The 21,014-nt window shown below is 42.0% G+C and overlaps 1 protein-coding gene across 1 annotated transcript; it reads left to right on the top strand.

The window, feature by feature from the left end:
• Positions 1 to 272: 272 nt before the first annotated feature.
• Positions 273 to 20,425, top strand: tecpr1a (tectonin beta-propeller repeat containing 1a). Its single transcript, XM_080455258.1, has 25 exons — positions 273 to 415; positions 2,455 to 2,699; positions 3,282 to 3,464; positions 4,228 to 4,350; positions 4,857 to 4,976; positions 5,770 to 5,944; positions 6,746 to 6,846; positions 7,278 to 7,379; positions 8,199 to 8,347; positions 9,133 to 9,383; positions 10,060 to 10,404; positions 10,883 to 11,028; positions 11,572 to 11,727; positions 12,355 to 12,504; positions 13,459 to 13,616; positions 14,370 to 14,600; positions 14,724 to 14,820; positions 15,972 to 16,051; positions 16,183 to 16,239; positions 16,684 to 16,858; positions 17,162 to 17,297; positions 17,557 to 17,649; positions 19,217 to 19,323; positions 19,949 to 20,068; positions 20,219 to 20,425. Exons 2-25 carry the CDS (start codon positions 2,475 to 2,477, stop codon positions 20,357 to 20,359), a joined length of 3,621 nt encoding a protein of 1,206 aa, XP_080311384.1. The 5' UTR covers positions 273 to 415; positions 2,455 to 2,474; the 3' UTR covers positions 20,360 to 20,425.
• The last annotated feature ends 589 nt before the right edge of the window (positions 20,426 to 21,014 follow it).

The following is a 21,014-nucleotide window of genomic DNA, read 5'->3' as shown; positions in this document are numbered from 1 at the left end:
ATACCTTTGTACTTTTACTTAAGTACATTCTGAATACCAGACTTTCACTTGTAACGGAGTATTTCTACATTGTTGCATTGATACTTTCACTCAAGTAAAAAATGTGAGTAGCCTACTGTTCTTCCACCACCGGTGCCTTCACATAATTTGACTAGCAGCGACCCCTGGTGGACTCCTGAAGTCGGTGCAGCGCACAGAGGCAGCCAATGGGAATAGACAACTTCACGACAACTTCCTGCTTCCAATCCCTTCTGCTTACCAATGCGAGGAGAGGATGATTGTCATGTAAACAGGCACAGGGCTCAGCGTTTATAGGAGGCTGATCGCTCATTTTCAGCGACTGAATGAATAGGAAGGAGTGTGTAGCCTATATACTCACTCACACAGGTACATCGTTTATGAAAGGAAGCACCAGGTTGGTATTTTGTATTAAATATGCTACCTACATTGTGCTGATTATTATGTTGGTTGTACATCCTCATTTTCCCCTCATGTCACTGATATGTATTTGCTTTATACCATAGATTGTATATATTTAGACTGCATGATATCCTTTGCATATAATGTTTATCGCAGGTGAACGTCTGTCTGTCTGTCTGTCTGTCTGTCTGTCTGTCTGTCTGTCTGTCTGATGTTGATGTGTACAATTCCACACAACATTCGTCAGCCTCACCTACAGTAGCCTTGGATCAAGACGATCATAGATTTATATAATCGATTTTGTCATTTTTATGTACATACAAATGTCAAAATTGATAAAAATACATCTATGATCGTCTTGATCCAAGGCGTCTACTACACACAGTATCAGATGCATGCAAGCATTCCTTACTTCTCTATTTTCTTGCTCAACGCCCGTTTCATAATATGACTTTCACCTTCCTCCTTTATTGATCGTTTCAGTGGTCATGTTTGTTTTGGTATTTATATTTTACAGTCGCTGCCTTTCAAAACATGGTTTATGGCTTTGCTTGTGATGGTGGTCACGCCTTTGAAGAGCATCACTGGTCTGGCGCCAGTGCGGTGATCACTCACTGTGTTCACTTTCATTACAGCTGCACAAAACCTTTTTTGTTTTCATGCCGTAAATTACATGTATACATGTAGGCTATATTATCCAGTTACTCTTGCCACGTAGGCTAAAAAAAGACCCATTGTAAAATAGCTTTGTTCGCCATCCGGAATGTGAGCCATGTAGAACGTCATGTTATAATATAATGGCAACACCTGAGAAGTCTCAAAAGAGGCAGACAAAAGCACACAGAGGCCAAGGAAGGAGGATCAATCCAATCTCATTACATGAGCCTGCTTAATGTGCAAAGCTCCACCTTCCACCTCTAATTTTACACAATTCTTATTTCAGAACTGAGATTTCTGATCTGAGTGTTTACCTTGTGTTGTATTGGGCTCGCCTCTATATGAGAAAACACACAATCAAATGTTTACTATGGCAAAACTACAGTGTCAGATGTGTTTAAACAGCAAGGAGCTGTGTAGTGTTGTAAAAGACAAAAAAAAAGGACTGTATAGGCAATCCGGCTGGGCTACATTTTGCCTTCGTCAGACTACTTGAGAAGAAACGAGGACAACTCAACAGAAGGTCAGCAGTCTGTCCAGTTGCTGATTCACATGCATCAGTTGGATCTGTCTGTGGTGGCCAATTATGCTGCAGCTCCCCTCAGACACACAGACCACAGGAAGTGCTATAGTTCTATGGTTAGATCTCATTATATGGGCCTCTACTGACTAAACAGTTGAGTTATCAGATGTTACATTTTCTCCCCGACTCCTAATTGCCCTACCCCCCCATGATACCGTGTCACTGCCTTCTTCATCCAGCTCTGCTGTGATTTTCGCAGCCTTTTCCTTCCTTTTTGCTGTACATCATCATGACACCTTACCCCTCCTCTGCCATGATGTCCGTATTTTACTCTTTCTGCAGCCCTTCAGAAAAAAAACGGGGAATGCATAAACTTTGAACCATAACCCATTAAGACCTGAGGCCGATTCTACAAAATGTCTGTTTTTAACTGTCTTCTAAAAACTTTTTTTTTACTTATGTTACTATGTCAGTGGTTCTCAAACTTTTTCATGTCAAGGACCCCCAAAATGATATGCATTTGGCCGCGGCCCCCCATCTCAAAATATTTTGTTCCAGGGACCCCCAGAAGCAAAGACTTGAGTTACAAATGTTCGCTTTAAAACGTATATATTCAAAGATTTGCACACATTTTCACAATTTCTCAAAAATAGCAGATCTACAAGCTCGAGCTTGTAGATCTGCTATTTTTGAATAGCCAAACTGTAAAATAATGCTTTTTAGCTCAAATCTAAAAATGACACAGATGCGTTTCAGTTAACCGGAACCTCTCCCCCCTTTTACCTCCCTCCCATCCACTCTTCTCCTCCCCTCCCCTCCACTCCCCTCCCCGTCTCTTCTCCTCTCCTCTCCAGGGCTTCCAGGTGCTGCAGCCATGACCGTGTCCCTGCTGTGGGCAGTGGACGTCTATGGCCGCGTCTACAGCCTGTCCACCGCGGGGCAGCAGTGGGAGCAATGCCGCGACGCTCTGCTGGAGTTCAAGCGCGTGACGGCCGCTCAGCAGTGCTGCTGGGGCATCGCCTGCGACCACAACATCTACCTGAACGTCCACGCCTCCGACCTGCCCATCCGCTACCAGGAGGAAACCTACGAGAACCAGGTGGGTCTGATTAGCACGGAATTTATAGCCATTTTAGTACCTCAGGAATTCTAGTGTATGAAATTAACAATGTTTTTATCCATTTGGAGCTCCATGAGGTTAGATGTTCACATTTAGTTTTTTGGGGGCGAGTTACTAGATACATCTGACTGGATGCTCAAAATTGGAAAAAAAATCCCTGCATAGTTGATTAAAGCTACTTGTGTTTGTCACCACAAAGGGGAGACAATATGCGCTCTATACGGCAAAGGAACATGGAGCCAAGAAAGGAAAAAGGCATGCTTGCACACGGCACATCAAACAAGGAGAACCCTGTCCACAGAGGTTTCGTGGATGCAAAAGATCTTTTGTTTTTAATGATCCAAAAAAAAAGTGCTACCAAAAATGTACAGTCAAAACAGAAACGTTCCACACAAAAAAAAGAATGTCACCAACAACTTTCAATTGTGCTTTATGCATTGAAAGCCCAGTTTGTAGTATTATGAAACTCCCAGTATGGTCTCTTCTCCAAGGAAGCTGTCAAAACTGCTATACGTGCGTGGGCTCTTTGACCCCATCTCTTTACGTATGTCTTTCTCTCAGAGGTGGAATCCCGTGGATGGCTTCTCGGAGCGCCTGTTGCCGAGCGACCGCTGGCAGTGGAGTGATGTCACGGGTCTCCAGCACCAACCACTGGACGGCTTTGAGCTCCCTTCGGCCAATTGGGAGTGGGAGGCTGAATGGCACGTGGACGAGAACTTCGAAGGAGAGCCCACTGAAAAAGAGGTGAATGTCTTTTTTTTTATTTTTCCTTTTACATCCTTTCTGCTCGCTCTCTCTATTATTCAGCCTCTCTTGCTCTGCCCTACCTTTCTCTCTCTATCTCAGCCATGAGCTGGGAAGACTTATCTTTCTGTCTAACTATCTTTCTATCACGGTCTCTTATGTTTCTCTTTCACATCATTCCACCAGAATCCCTCTATCAGAGTCAGAATCAACTTTATTGTCACAAAACTGTTTTACGTGTGTAAAGAAGTGATCCTTGATCCTCTATGCTGTCACTCTCCACTACTTCTCATAATCTGTGTCATTAGGATAAGATAAACCTTTATTGATCCCAGGAGGGAAATTCAGGTGTCATCATAACAGCAACAGCAATAACCTTCTTAAGTCTCTCCTTGTATTCCCCTCACCTAATATATTATTATCATGTTATATATAATTGACTTATGAATGTATATATGTGCATTGTTTGTGTTTTGTGTAGTACTATGGTTTGTGTTGCTGTTTATACAGTATTACAGTATGTGTGATAGTGATAGAATAGATTGGCTGATTGGAGACAATGTAAGGGCACACAAGCAAAGAGATGACACACTTTCTGTGTTTTGCAATGCATCATCTATAATAAAAACAAAACTGAAATAATAATTAACAATCAATGTAAGTGATAAACACCGTTAAAATATCCAAAACGAAAGAGAAAAGAACCCAGCAACATTTAGCAAGCAAACATTTCAATGGTCACACGGTTGAAATGTGTGTGCAGGGCTGGAGCTACGCCATGGACTTCCCTGCTGCCTACACCAAAGACAAGAAGTGGAATTCCTGTGTCCGCCGCAGAAGATGGATCCGGTACAGGACATATAAGGCTAGAGACACCTGGGCCCAGGTGGGTTTTGTGTGTGTGTGTGTCGAGTGTTAATTTAACCCATTAAGGCCTGAGGTTCCGATTCTACAAAATGTCTTCTAAATCCTAACAGTTTTCTGAAAAACCTATGTTACTATACCAGTGGTTCTCAAACTTTTTCTTGTCAAGGACCTCCAAAATTATATGCATTTGGCCGTGGACCCCCATCTGAAAATATTTTGTTCCAGGGCAGGGACCCCCAGAAGCAAAGATATGAGTTGAAAATGTTTGCCTTAATATATCCAAAGGTTTGCACAAATTTTCATGATTTTTCAAAAATAGCCGATCTACAAGCTCATAACCGCGTTATGAGCTTGTATATCTGCTATTTTTGAATAGCCCAAAGCATAAAATAACGGTTTAAGTGGTTACACAGATGCGTTCCCGATTTTAATGGGTTAACAAGTAAATGTACTAAATTAAATGGACACTGAGGATTTTACTATGTGTGTGTGTGTGTGCTTATCTCTCCTCCGATGTACCGACAGATCCCTTCCCAGCAGTCAGTTCTGCCGGACCCCTTTAACGACATCAGCTGTGGAGGCTGGGAGATCAGTGAGGAGCCCAGAGGAAGACTGTCGCTGTGGGCAGTGTCCCTGCAGGGGAAGGTACAACACACACACTCACACACGCAAACCAGGGAGCACAGCTGCCACCTTAGTGCTAACAGAAACCCTACTATATTTAAACATAAGTGCACGCATACACGCACGGACACACACACACAACATGATGCATACTCGGTGATGTAGGCTGTGGTGAGCAACACTGACACACATGTGCACAATTAAAATGACACCGCTACAAAGATGTCCATTCAAAGGCTGACAGACCCGCCCGCCCCCTCCACACACACACACACACACACACACACACACACACACACACACACACACACACACACACACACACACACACACATGCACACCAGGAGAAACATGGTTGTCTTTGCTCTAAAGCCCACGGCAAGGTCACACGTCACAGTGTTCTGACACATCAAACAAACAACTCTGTCTGTACTGCACACACAGAACAATTGCAGCCCTACTGTTTGTTAATCTCGTCTCTGTCCTCTCTCTCTCGCTCTCTTCTCATCTCTTCTTCTCTCTTCTTGCTTCTGTCTTCCTATTGCCTTAATTTCTCTCCCCTATTATTATTAATGCCCTGTCTCATCCATCTCTTTTTTTCCGTCACATTCTCCTGCCCTGGCCGTCTTTTCCTCCATCTTATTCCTTTCTTCCCCTCACATCACATCTTCCTGTCACCCTTTTCCTCTGTTTCTCCTTCTCTCTCTCTCTCTCTCTCTCTCTCTCTCTCTCTCTCTCTCTCTCTCTCTCTCTCTCTCTCTCTCTCTCTCTCTCTCTCTCCTTCTCTCTCTCTCCTTCCTCTCCATCCATCCAGGTGTGGTTCAGGGAAGGGATTGAGCACCACAGTCCGGAGGGCACTTCTTGGGAGGAGATCTCTGTGCCTGGAGAGGTGGTCCAGATCAGCTGTGGTCCAGGGGACCTGGTCTGGGCTGTGCTCTGGGAAGGCCAGTTCATCGTCAGGGAGGGCATCGGCCGAGACTGCCCCCAGGGTAGGTGTCTATCCCTGTACAGTCTTTCACTGCTTCTCACTTTGTCATTGTGCTCTTTCCTGCATGTTGATGGTATTAATTGTGGAGCGCTTTGTAGATAAAAAAAAAAGAAGAAGTGCTGTACCATAGCTGAGTGGTTAATGAGCCTGCCTGGGGAGCCAGAGCCCCTGGTTGTCCCAGGTACGATTCCAGGCCAGGCCAGCAATGTGTTGATGTGTGTCCCTGAGCAAGACTCTTAACCCCTAATTGCTCCCCAAGCGCCGTAGAAAGGCTGCTCACTGCTCCTAGTAGTTATAGGATGGGTAAATGCAGAGGACACATTTCATTTGTGCAAAATATATAGTGACAAAAAAACAAACACCCCAAGGAGTTTATTATTATTATTATTAACTGTTCATGATGTGCTATGTGTGCGATTTGAAGGTTACCCACCGGGAGTGTGACGAGTTAATGATCCGGAAATGTGTTCACATCAACTATTCATTTGGTTTTATGTCTCATTCATACAGGTTGATGCTTTTATTCACGGTGGGAAATCGACCTTGTTTCTAAAAATTGTTGCGTCACTTTATCGCCTTCTGTATGGATCTACTCTAATGGCAGTTTAAATTGATGTGAATTAATTCCACGAAAGATTCATTTTGACATATTTTTATTGTGTATTGTGCTGTTGAACATAACCGTTGCCTTGCTGTTCTCTTGGTCATGTGAAAAATGATGTGAATGATTTAACCAGGAGTGCCTGGTTAACTAAATAGAAATACAAATTGGTTAACAAGGATAACGTTCTTTGGGTACCAGGGTCGTCCTGGGTGGTGGTGGACTCTCCCAGTTCGGAGCTTGCTGCCATCCATGTAGCTGTGGGTGTCAACGTAGTGTGGGCCCTCACCAAGGACAACAAAGTAAGGACATACTGGGAAGCTAACCATTAGAGAAATCACTGCATGTATCCTGAATTAGTGCAATAAATAATAATTAGTCTTCCAAATATGAACCGCTACTTAAACCTTATACACTTTATTTACCGGGTTCCCCCGCGGTCTATACTTGGTCAACTCCTTTTTCACTCTATACCTAATCTCTTTGCCCAAAATAGCAGATCTACAAGCTTATAATACATAGTGTTTGTGAGCTTGTAGATCTGCTATTGTTGATGAATGGTCACCTGTTTTTGTAGAATTTGCTTATTATTATGACATGCCCAGAATATGGATGCTAGGTTTCATGTGGTTTACATTCTGTGGGTGTAGCATCAGTATGGCAAGCAGGTGAAAAAAATTATAATAAGATTTTATGATTGATAGATTGATATTCTGCATTTAATTCCATCCAGGTGTGGTTCAGGCGTGGCGTGAACTCTCACAACCCCTGTGGCTCAGGCTGGATCAGCATGGTGGGAGAAATGATTGTGATCAACGTGGGACTCAATGACCAGGTGAATATATACTGTAGCCTGGCATGGCCAGACTGATATCACTGAGTAGAGGGCAATTGTTTTTTTTGCAATGGCAGATTCGTCTGGTTTCCAGGCTAGTGAATATAAATCTGTGCCACAGTGCCTTCTTTTTTGCAAACTGTTAATAAAGTATTCAATCAATAAAAATCACAACCGAATGGCTGAGAATCTGAGAACATAATACATACTTTGTTCATACTGATTAGTGTGATGTTTATTAACATTTTAAAACACAGGGCGGTACATACATTCAGGTAATTGGACATTGTTTATTTTAACCCATTAAGACCTGGAACGCTTCTGTGTAATTTTTTGATTTGAGCTAAAAAGCATTATTTTACACTTGCTTGTAGATCTGCTATTTTTAAGAAATCGTGAAAATGTGTGCCAATCTTTGAATATATATATATTTTTAAGCGAACATTTGTAACTAAAATCTTTGCTTCTGGGGGTCCCTGAAACAAAATATTTTGAGATGGGGGTCGGCGGCCAATACATATCATTTTGGGTGGTCCTTGACATGAAAAAGTTTGAGCAACACTGATTTTCAGAATACTGTTGGGATTTAGAAGACATTTGTAGAATTGGCTTCAGGTCTTCATGGGTTAAACTAAGTTTAAACTAAAAAGTTTAACAGCAGGTACAGTACATTATGTTTGTTTGCCACAACTCTCCACTTCAGGACTCCAGCATGCAATACTCCAGTCGCAAGCCCTATTCTTTATACTATACTATACTTTATACTGAAAGAAAACTAGTTCAGTTAGAGATGATTGAGACTGATGCTGTGATGTGTAGATGTGGGCCATCGGCTGTGAGGACAGGGCAGTTTACTTCCGACAAGGAGTGACGTCCAGTGAGCTCAGTGGGAAAGCCTGGAAGGTGATCAGTGTTCCCCGAGATGGAGACCGCTCACACTCCAGTGCCAGCGCTGGCAGTCTGCACAGGTGAGGGGACATGTTGCAGTGGAAACTCGCACACCTACTCTCCAGGCACAAGTGCAAGAGTGCAATGCTAAAATAGAGATAGTCTGCATAGATTTGGGATGACCTACTTACTGCAGTGGAGTACAGTGCAGTCACATGTGCACACACACACGCACATGCGTAATTAAGTCATTAATCATGTATTTTGAGAGAGGGTGAGGAAATTTAATCAAGTACTGAATGTGCTACACTTGATTTAACATAATGTCCACCAGAGGGAGATGGCTTAATGAAGCTGCACGTGAGACTGATATCTGGAATGTGTTCAAATGATTGACTCTATATGGTTCAAATTCTGCCTGCGATGCAATTTAAGGAAAGATATTATTATATCCTGAGGTGATAATGGGTCATTTTAACACCATGCCGTACAAGACTGCCATATATCAACACTATCAACACTATTAGTTAACATACATAGTCTACAGACCCAGGCCTGTAATATGTGCGACTAAGGGCCGACACTTAGTCATCTTGTCTAAGAAGGCTTGTTCCATATACAGGCTAAATAAGCAACCTATCTCTCAACGAACAGCAATTCTCTCTGATCTTGATTTACAAAAACAATATCTGTACTGTGTAGATAACAAATAATGTGAAGCCTTTCAGTGTTTGCAACAACTGACAGACATGAGTCATATCTATTTACAACACGTGCAACACATTCTAGATTGTAATGAATCAAGCCAAGTTGTACTAATTTTTATGTTTTACTGGGTTCCACTCTCTGTCTCTCCGTCATTCAGTGCTGGCTGTTTCTTCACCGGTGAGGTCCGTGCCCAGTCAGTGAGTGACGTGGAGTCAGACACGGAGAAAGAGAGAGGCCCAGCGGCAGCCAGTCACATTGTCCCCACCTACTCCTCCTCCGAAACGCCCCCCGATGCCCCCGCGAGTGATCCCCCTTCCTCTGACCATGCTGTTGACTCTCCCAAACCCCGCATCCCCAAAGTCACCAGCGACAGCTTCATCTCTGAGCTCGTCTCCGACCGAGACCCAGGTAAGCAGTGGTGGAATGTAACTAAGTACATTTACTTAAGTACAATTTTGTGGTATTTTTACTTTACTGGAGTATTTCCATACTCTGTATATACATTTTGGCCATTAGAAAATAGCCGATCTACAAGCTCACAATGCGTCGCGATGCGAAGCATTGTGAGCTTGTAGATCTGCTATTTTCAAAAGATTTTTATACATTTGAAAAAGTGAGATGGGACATTCTGCATAATGAGTACTTTCTACTTTTGGTACATTTTGTGTTTCAAATCTTTTTTATTGTGAAACACAGGGTAGGATTATACATTTCTGTTCATATACATGGATTGCTTCCTTTTCTTTTTTTTTTTACAAAAACAAACAGACATATACACAAAATAGACAGGTAACATGAAAAGAATACACTCAAACTTAAGCAAAAAAAAAACTAAGGGACCCCCCCGCCTCCCTTCCCCCTCCCCAGAAGTGCTGCCCCAAATTACGTGCGACACGGGTCATCCACAAGGATTAGCCTTTCAACCTTTAAGAAAGGAGACTAATACTTTTGGTACATTTTGATATCAATACTTTTGTACTTTTACGTATTTAAGTAAATTTAGACTTTCACAGAGTACTTCTACATTGCAGTATTGATACTTTTACTTAAGTAAAAAAATTGAGTACTTTTTCCACCACTGCAGGTAAAACATCCGGCAGCCCGGCCATCCCGGAGGAAGAACCAAACTCGGCCCTCGCCCCTCCAGGACTCCAGGGGGTCCTCTCCCCGAGTAGGTCCGGGGGGCATCTGGAGTGGAGCAACGTGGACCTGGAGGAGGCTCAGTGTCAGGAGGACAGGGTGCTGCCCGGAGCCGCGCTGGACTCGGCCGACACCTGCAGCTTGTCCTCCGTGGCGACCTACAGCCTGGCCCTGGAGGAGCCTTATGGCATCGACGAGCATCCACTGTGGGCCTGGGTCAGTGGCGGGGGCTGCTCTGTGGACTGCCACTCGCAGCTCAACTGGTTCAGCTGCTCTCCCAACTCTGCAAGTGAGTGTAGCTGAAACAGGAGTGGGAGGGAGGGGTGGATAGACCAGTGGTCTTCAAACTGTGTGTGTGTGTGTGTGTGTGTGTGTGTGTGTGTAAATTAATTAATTAATAGAATGATTAATTAATGATGATGATTAATTAATATTTTCACCCATAATTACATGCCCAAAATAGGGATGCCAGGTTGGAAGTGATTAAAAGCTTTTTAGGGTTCAGAATGTGCCTCTGTATTGGGACATGAGTGCGCACAAAGTACTAATATAGTAAATACATTTTAAAAATCCATGTCTCACAGCACACCAGTGTGCCTTGCCACTGGGATAGACAGACAGACATGCACTAAGGGTATTGGACTGAATTTGATAAAGAGCAATGACAGTGGTCGTTACATAAGAAAGAGGTGGATAAATAAATAGGTTAATATAGGAGGAGCAGGTTTGTTATTTTTCTGGGAGTTGATGTTTTGTTTTGTCCCCAGCATTGGCCCAGTCGGTCCAGAACCTGAGTCTGTCCATCAGCCCAGCCCAGACAGCAGCCTGGAGGAAACAGATCTTTGAGCAGCTCAGCGAGAGGACCAAGAGAGAGATGGATAACTTCAAACACTATGAACAGGCAATAGAGCAGGTACACGCCACACACCAACACACACACACACACACACACACACACACACACACACACACACACACACACACACACACACACACACACACATGCACATGCACACATATACACACCACTTCACTTCAAAATAGCTATCATAGTGTTATAGCTTGCGGATGTTAGCTTGCTACAGATGTGCAGAGCCTCTGACACACACACACACACTCGCACTCACACTCACACTCACACACTCACACTCACACTCACACTATATGAAAAACAGCCAGTTTCTTCATTTCATACTGTTATCTAGCAAATGGAGTTGTGCCGTTATCTCTTTACAGGGTTGAGTTTCTTTCTTCTCAGAAAGGAAAAACACTGAAATATACAGTCTTCCACTGTCATGCTTCAAGCTCTTTATCTCACAAGTCCAAAATAGTCATTTGTTCTTATCTTTATTTATTTCCTTTTTTTCCCATAATTTCATCACTGTTTTTTGCGCTTAGCTACAGGGGTTTGAAATTGTGCAGCAAACTCAGTGACCGCTGTCACACTGTGTTTCAGTCGGTGTGGGTGAAGAAAGGAACCATGCAGTGGTGGAGGGACTGGAAGCCACATAAGTGGGTGGATGTCCGCTTTGCCCTGGAGCAGTTCTCTGGACCAGATGGCAATAAGGACGGCATCCTCTTCATCTACTACAACTTTAACGAGGAGAAGAAGGTGAGCCACTGGCAGTAGATAGCTTCTTCCCTCTGACAATCAGGCTTATTATGAACGAACAGGCCAGGATAAATAAAAAAATAAGCTGGGGAACTATTTTTTTTTAAAAAATACTATTGCTATTCTTGAATTCTTGATTCTTCGACACTAACAATGGGTGAGCCTGGGATCGAACTGGGAACCTTCCGGTCCCCAAGTGGCCACAAATTGACACAAATCGAATTGACACAAATTGACACAAATCGAACTGGGAACCTTCCGGTCCCCAAGTGGCCACAAATTGACAATTTTTTTTACCTGAAGGTCAAGATTAAATGTATCCCCTGAGCAAGCACAAGGGGGTAGAAGAGGAAAGTTACACATGTGTGCTACTTTAACATATCCTCTATATGTGCTGTACTACTATATGAAATGATGCCCTCTGGAGTGAATTACTGAAATGAATCAGTAATATGGCTGGCTACATTCATAGACTCTTCTCTGCTATACGATATATATTGTTTCTCTGCCCTTTTTCTGACATCATGGTTGTTAATTGGCACAGTCTTCAACAAAATGTGTGTTGTCTGTATTTTTTGCCCCAGCTGTCCAACTGTGTCACTCTGTCCTCTGTATGTGTCTCTGCAGTACCTGCATGCCTTCATTAACGAGGTGACCATTTTGGTTCCTGTGCTGAACGACTCGAAGCACTCGTTTGCCATCTACACCCAGGAAAGGACCAAGCAGAGGTGGCCAATTAGGCTGGCTGCTGCCACGGAGCAGGAGATGCATGACTGGGTATGTTTCAGTCCTTCCTCTGCACTTTCTTCTCTTTTAGAAAGGGGAGTGGCATGCAATACAGTAGGGGTGCAACTGCAGTTAATCGTATTAATTGATCTAAGTTCACAATCCATCATGATGTGAGCTTGAACTGTAGATAGGATATTTTTGTGCGTGATGCTGTTGTACGACAAATATAAAATGGGGCATCGGTGTTTAAACAGACTGATTTAGTCCATTATTTAAAAAAACTACAAATGTTTTTGCATTGATTTGTTGATATATAATTTTTAAGATTATCCCAAACAAAACCTGCTTCTCGATTATTCAAAGAATCAAAAAAGTAATCCATAGAATTTCACTAAGAATATAATCGATAGTTACAGCCCTGCAACACAAACTCTGAGTCGGCAGCACATTTGTTGATTGATCTTAACCACTTAAACCCTTTATACTTCTTTGTACCTAATGATAATTACATTTTTAACACATTTTTAATGCAACACTTCTAACTGGCATAGTTCACCAATGACTATGGGACATAAGATTAAGACGCCTACCCTTTATAATTAGGTTGTTAACAGCATATTTGAAGAAACACAGTAAAGATGTTCAAGGCATATGTTTGAATAAGAATTAATCAGACCGATTCCTAAAACGGCAGCAGTCAACAAGTTTGTACACAGTAACATCTGGAGTATTAATTTAAGTCTGAAAGTGTGAAAATGGTCATAAGGCTGCATGTAGAAGCAAGTGCTAGAAGCTGTATAGTATTTGAGTATGTGTATTTACAGTATCTCAGAGAGTACAGTGTCCGTTTCTATTTGTGTGCATAGCAGAGAGAAGCAACAGTGGCTCTGTGTCCTTTTCTTAGTTTTTGGTTCTCTATTCTAGTAAAGTAAAGAGCCAGGTGGTATGCACAAAATGGTTCACCATTTATATCTGTCTCCCTCCCTGCCTGACCTTCTCCAGCTGGCTCTGTTGAGCGCGTCGTGTTGTGACTCCAGGGGAATCCAGGGCCCTCCTTCCAAACAGGCCATCTGGTCAGTCACCTGTAAAGGGGACATCTTTGTCAGTGAGCCCACTTCTGGTCTGGAGGCCACGCCCTACCCCACACCCTGCGACCTAATGTAAGAACGGCAGTACCTGTGTGTTGCATGTCCTAAGCCCCCTCTCTGCCTTCAGTGTGTTTTTCTCTGCTATCCTGTCTAAAGATCAGTGATGGGAAAAGTACTCAAATGTTTTACTTAAGTAAGAGTAGCAATACTGCAAGGTAGAAATACTCTGTTACAAGTAAAAGTCCATAATTAAAAAATGACTTGAGTAAAATTACAAAAGTATTGGCATCAAAATATACTTAAAGTACCAAAAGTAAAAGTACTCATTATGCAGAATGTTTTTACAAGAGCTTGTAGATCGGCTATTTTCAAATGGCCGGAATGTATATAGGGCTGACGTGGTTACTGTATGTTTTGTGATAATAATCAAAATCTACAAAATAACTAGTAACTACATTTTTCAAATAATTGTAGTGGAGTAAAAGTACAATATTTGCCATTGAGATGTAGTAGAGTAGAAGTAAAAGTGCTTAAAATTGGAAATACTCCAGTAAAGTCAAAATACCTCAAAATTGGACTTAAGTACAGTACTTACAGTAGTTACTTTACACCACTGCTAAAGATTCTGGAGTAGTTCTGGAGTATGACAATATAAATTATAGTAGGGCTGCTTAATGAATTTTGCATAATCATACAGCACTATTTTTTAGTTTACAGTCATTATTCATATAATATCACAATTTTGTCAAAGTTTTGATTTAGGGAGCCTGTTAGTTTGGCCAATCTGTCTGCAGTTCAATAGTACTGTACTGTTCTGTACCACAGGTTCTGGCGTCATGTTGGGGGCCACCTGCGTGTGGTGGAGTGTAGCAGCGCCGGTGTGGTGTGGGGCATTGGCTATGACCACACGGCCTGGGTGTACACCGGGGGCTATGGAGGAGGCTTCTACCAGGAGCTGGCCAACAGCACAGACAACATCCACACCCAGACGGACGTGAAGAGCGTCTACATCTATGAGAACCAGAGGTGGAACCCAGTCACCGGCTATAGCAACAGGTGATGTACTGAAATACAACAGGAAAATGTGAAAGGTTGAATATTTAACCGAGATAGATTTTTTTTCCCTTTAAACTGTGGACTTATTGTTGACTCACTTGAAGCTTTTGCCCTGTGTTGTAGAGGTCTGCCTACGGACCGCTACATGTGGAGCGATGCTTCAGGACTTCATGAGTGCACCAAGACCAACAGTAAACCCCCTTCCCCTCACTGGACATGGGTAAGTACAAACGCGCGCGCACACACACACACACACTAGTGGTATCAAAAATAATCGATTCATAGATTAATCGCGATGCGGACATGGACGATTATGAATCCATTCACAAATGTCAAAAATCTATTATTATAAAAAATATATATAATAATAATATACTTTTTTCTTCTTCTTTTTTTTATCATATTGCTAATTGCATAGAGCAGCAGCCAGATGTATATGTTGTTCAGTATATCTGACTGCTTGTATTGACTGATTAAAAAGTTGCCATGTTGTGCAGTAATATAAAAAAAGTGTGATGCATCACAATGCATCATCGAATCGAATTGAATTATTACAAGGTTAATCGTAATTGAATTGAATCGTGAGTGCAGTGCCAATGCACACCTCTAACACACACACACACACACACACACACACACACACACACACACACACACACACACACACACACACACACACACACACACACACACACACACACACACACACACATACACACACACACACCTATTCATAAACCTCCACTCACACATAGTCAATGTATACACATATTGTACAAACAACAACCTTTATATATGGATACATGGAGCATCATGGTAGTAAAGACCAGGCGCGTACATATAATCACGATCCTAATGCTTCAATCTATGTGGTCTATTTAAGCAGACTGAAATTCACTCTTCCATGCACCTCTCCAGCTGCTTGCACTATGATGGCTCATTAGTGAACAAGCTCCCTCCGCCTCCCCAGGCTCCTCCTGAAGTAGCATTTAGGTCATCACGTCTGACATGCTGACATTTGTGTCAGCATGTCATTCAATTTAGGTTTACACCGTATGTACAGCATATGTTTGCTCTGCATCTTTAGGCTCTGTCCTATGAGGGGTTCATGAGTCTATTATCATTTTCATGTAATAGCTGTATCTTTAGGCTCTGATTCGGAGGTTTTGTGATCTCAGAGTCTGTTTCATGCACTGCCAAATACAATACAATATCATTGCAGTAAATGTTTTTAGTTTTTTTCAATCTTGACAAGAATGTCTGACTGAAATATATGATCAATAATCTTACTCCAGACTATTTTTTAAATAGCCTTACTGATCACAGCTATAGCTACTTCCTTGGTTCACTTCCTGTATTTGGCATTTGCAGGTGTCTGATTGGGCTATTGACTATGGTGTCTCAGGAGGGACAGACAGGGAGGGCTGGCAATACGCTGCAGATTTCCCAGCGTGAGTTTCACACAACGTTCTTCCTCTATTTCCATCTGTTGAAATCACGTTCTTTCCCACAGTTTGGAAAGTGCATTTAATTTCTGTTTCTCTTCTCTCCCTTCACTCCTGCTCTTCGTCTTTCCATGCAGTTCATATCATGGTTATAAGACTATGAAGGACTTTGTACGTCGCAGGCGATGGGCCAGGTTTGTAGAAATACAACATGGTTATTTACTTTCACAGTGTTTATTCAGCAGGTCCCACACACTGCAAACTGCTTTTTGACCGTTTGCTCAGCTGTCCAAAAAGAAAAGCCATGCCTTTATGTCCTCTATTAACAATATATTTAATAAATATGGGGTAATCTTTTTTATATTTCTACTGTTGATTTATCAGGTAATAGGCCAAAGAAAAGAGTTTTGTTCAAAGAGAGGCTTAAGGTGCAAAAAACTGAAGGTTTGCAACAATTGCAAACAACATAAGAACATTTTAGCAATAATTAGTATAGGGATTAACATGAAACAAATGAATATAGTTTTTTATTAGTCAATAGTGCCGTGAAACATAACTGTATCTACTGTATAGTTAACATGAAACCCCTGAAACAATGCAGCTGCGACTCTTACAGGTGTGTTTATTTGTCCTCATAGGAAGTGTAAATTAACCACCACTGGGCCTTGGCAGGAAGTCCCGCCCATCCCATTGAGTGACGTGACCATCCTACCGTGTTCGTCTCAGTGCAGCGTGGAGGTGGTGCCTCTCTGGGCCATCAGCAACAAGGGAGATGTGCTGTGTCGTCTGGGGGTGACCGCACTGACGCCTGCTGTGAGTCAGGGTGCAACAGTTAGCCGAATCAATCAATTTCATTGATTATAAATAATAATTTGATCAAATAATCAATTAATGATCAATCCCTATTTTGGGCATGTCGTTATACTGTAGGTTGGGCATGTCATTATACTGTAGGTGAAAACATTTCAATAAGTTTCATAAATAGTGAAAATAGCAGATCTACAAGCTCACAATGTGTATGGCACCGCTGCGTGACAAAGTATAAAACAACACTTAAGTGGTTAATCGATACGTTGAGATATACAGTATATATTTGAAAAACTCTTTGCTCTCTAGGGCTCATCGTGGCTCCATGTAGGAACCGACCAGCCTTTCAAGTCCATCTCCATTGGGGCGGTCAACCAGGTGTGGGCCATCGCCAAGGACGGGTCGGCCTTCTACAGGGGCTCTGTGTCTGGACAAAGCCCTGCAGGTCAGTAGGAGAGTGCTAGAAAAACTAAAGAACTGTACATTGTTTTAGTTTTGTTTCCCTATTCTCTTACTTTCTAGGATGCCTCTGCTGTTGCTTTTAATGATCTTGTTATTGTATATGCACGGAAAGTCAAGAAACAGTTTGAACAGATTAATTGCACAAAATAAACACTCCGTTGTGTCTAAGGACCTTTACAAATGGACATGATGTTCATGTGGGTCTGAAGCTATTGGTGTGTGGGCTATGTCTCCCTCTGCAGGAGACTGCTGGTACCACATTCCCTCGCCATCTAAACAGAAGCTGAAGCAGGTGTCTGTGGGGAGGACATCAATCTATGCTGTAGATGAGAATGGTAAAGAGACTATGTGGTACTTTCACATATGTTACATATAGGAACATGGATGGCGAAATATAAACAAACAAAATGAGTGTTGAAATGCCGCGCTGGGCCAAATTGTTGGAAGTCTTTTCCCTCTCAGATTGAAAGGTGTGCTATTTAGCAGAATCTGCTGCTGTAGATTCAAAATGAAAATCTACAATTCTCTTGGCCCTTCATGGTTGTTCTGTCGCCTTTCTCTTGATAGTTGCAGCTTTTCACTTCAGTTCTCAGTCTTCTGTCTTTTCATACTGAAGGACAGGATTAATTTGAGTCAGGTGCTTCTTCTTGTCTCGACAAGCCAGGCTTCGTCCCTGTCAGCCTTCCAACCATCATTTGAGCCCATCTCTTTATATCAGGGGTTTTCAACTGATTGTGAATCAGGGACCACCACCCTGACTAAGAATCAACCTGGGGACCACTTTTGTGTTGGGTGGGGATATGGACTAAGATTAGTGCTTTGGTAACACTTGCTATGCATCCCATGTCTGCATCCCACTGTTTCTCAACCAATGGTCCACGGACTAATAGTGGTCCATGGCATAATTAGGCCTGCAGGTGGTCCATGGGAAAATGTTTTAACATACAACAGAATAAATGTAAAAATAATAAAATACCTTTGTAAAATGTATTAAAATAATATTTGATAAGTCCATCAAATGTAAGAAAATATTAATATATTGAATTAATAGGCGTGGTGTGGGAGAAAAAGCTTGCAATTAAATAATGACTGTTAAGGGCTTGATTTAATTCGTTCAAGCCCAGGCATTATTTAACTGAAATATGTGAGTGGTCCAGAGCAACAAAAAAAAGGTTGAGAACCACTGATCTATTCCTACCCCACAGCTACCCTTATAACATTCTCTTACTTTATCCAACCTTCCACTAAACTCATGTTTTGTAATTATGTATGAGTGAGCAGACACATGTGATTATATGGGCACTTTTCCTAATAATGATGACTCAATCAGACATGTAGCAACTCATAATGTAATAACGGCTCATAATATAATAACGGCTCCCATACACTTCTCCTTCTTGAGATTTTCTGTAGAGTTTCTTGACCTCCGAGTAACTGACAACATTGACGCATCATCACCAGATCATTATTGCACTGTTCCATGGAAGAAAATATTACTAAATTACTACATTACTACAGTAAATGCATGGTCAGGGACCACGTGCAATACCTTCACGGACCACCAGTGGTCCACGGACCACCTGTTGAAAACCCCTGCTTTATATCCATGCAGGAAAAAACATTTGCCTTAAATCTCAATATTTACAACATTATAGATCACTATGCCTTCAAACATGTGTCTGCCTGTACTTTATGAGGAAAGGTGTTAAAAGGTGTTAAAAAAACATGTTACTCAATATGAAATTGGAACATAATTACTTATATATTCATAGCCATCAACTCAGAAATCCCATTTTAAAGTGCATATTTGAAATGGCATGTGTGTGAGAAGTCCATGTCGCTGACTGCCATGCATCAGATGATATTTCAGTGGTTTCCGTCTGTTTGTCCAACTTCTGTCAGGTAACCTGTGGTACCGTCAGGGTGTGACTCCCAGTTACCCCCAGGGATCCTCCTGGGAGCACCTCTCCAACAACGTACGCAAGGTCTCTGTGGGACCTCTGGACCAGGTGGGTGCTGCACCAACATCTCAGGATGTAACCACTTAAACCCTCTATAACCAACATCTCAGGATTTAACCATTTAAACCCTCTAGAACAATGCCATGTTTTGAATTATTTTAAATGGTAGCACTGTGTATTTACACTATGCTGTAAAATGCCAGCAGCGTGACGAGGGGCACTGAGCATCTATTCTGCGCTGCACGTTCATGTGTGGTGTTTCTGCTTGCTGCTCTGCTGAAATATGTTCAACTAGGTCGTTTGGAAGCGTTTTAGGCAAGCGCCTTGCATTTTCAGCTAGGAAGAAATGTTTTGGTGGACACGGCCACCTTAGGGAAGATACAGCTTTAGCTTTTGTTAATTGTTCAGCTGCCCTGTCAGCCCTAGGCGTTATACAACAAGCAATCAGCTTCTCTCGGTCCTCCTCTCTGTCCTTTTATCGCTCCTCTTATGTAGATCATATAAAGGTTGCCCAGCCTTTATTTTGTGATTATATATTATATTTGTAATCGTTTGCATGTGTGAAAGAGTGATCGTGGGAAGGTTTGATTAAAATGTAGGACATTAGTGATCGTGTCAAGTATATCTTATTTGACTTGTTATATTTTCTGATGTCATCATTGGTGACATGTAGGTGTGGATCATAGCAGACAAGGTGCAGGGCAGTCACAGTCTGAGCTGTGGGACAGTGTGTCATCGCCTGGGAGTCCAGCCCATGGAGCCTAAGGGACAGTCGTGGGACTACGGCATAGGAGTAAGACCCCACAGAATATAATTCAAGACCCTGTCTTTTTAGTGTGAACCAGAAAATGGTTTCAATTTTTGAATTTGTATAGTGTTTTGTTTTGCATTTTTATGTCACCATGCATTATTTTAATTTTCTTGTGTGTGTGGTGTCTCTCAGGGAGGATGGGACCACATCGCAGTGAGAGGGAACTCCATGGAGCCTCCTAGAGTCCGTATGCATTCCCTGACAGACCCCACTGCTGTCCTGACCCCCGTCAGGAACCAGGAGGAGGTCAACGGCAATGCTGTGGGATGCTGAACAGTGAACACACACACACACACACACACACACACACACACACACACACACACACACACACACACACACACATATATATATATATATATATATATATATATATATATATATATATATATATATATATATATATATATATATATATACACACACACACACACACACACACACCTGTGTATTTGCCCTTAGCACTGTAGTGCTAAGACACAGTCACACACAACATTATTCATTTGTTTGCAAATATTCCGTGTAAAAATGCTGTCACAAATACGATGGCACACCATTCTCCTCTGCTGTCCTTCTGTGTCAACATTTCATTTTATTCCTTTGTGTCATTTTAAGGACATTTTAGGGCATTCTGATGTCATGTTGCCATTGCTATTAACCAAATACCCATTTTAATGCTAATCCATAGATATTATACTTATTTTTCTTTTTGTTATGTTTTCTTTTTTTTTTCTTCTTTTGGGAGGGTGGCTTTTATTTATTGATCATGATGGATGCTTCTGTCTGTCTGAATGACTGATGTTTATTGAGTACTTCTTATCATGTCTTATTTATATTTTTGTAGTGATGGTGTCAGTGTGGTGGTTTTTATGACGTTTGAAGAGGGTTATGGTGTGAGGACGTTTTTATGTACATATATTTTTTGGCC

Source organism: Gymnoscopelus braueri (assembly GCF_963280865.1).
Source record: "Gymnoscopelus braueri genome assembly, chromosome: 17".
NCBI lineage: Eukaryota > Metazoa > Chordata > Actinopteri > Myctophiformes > Myctophidae > Gymnoscopelus > Gymnoscopelus braueri.
This window is presented reverse-complemented; position numbering and strand designations above follow the sequence as displayed.

What these genes read in the sequence shown, in the direction of transcription:
- tecpr1a (XM_080455258.1), top strand. Translation starts at nt 2,475, where the DNA reads ATGACCGTGTCCCTGCTGTGGGCAGTGGACGTCTATGGCCGCGTCTAC. An exon ending in CGGCCGAGACTGCCCCCAGG is followed by an intron (nt 5,945 to 6,745) that starts GTAGGTGTCTAT and finishes TTTGGGTACCAG; the next exon opens with GGTCGTCCTGGGTGGTGGTG. An exon ending in CCCACACCCTGCGACCTAAT is followed by an intron (nt 13,617 to 14,369) that starts GTAAGAACGGCA and finishes TCTGTACCACAG; the next exon opens with GTTCTGGCGTCATGTTGGGG.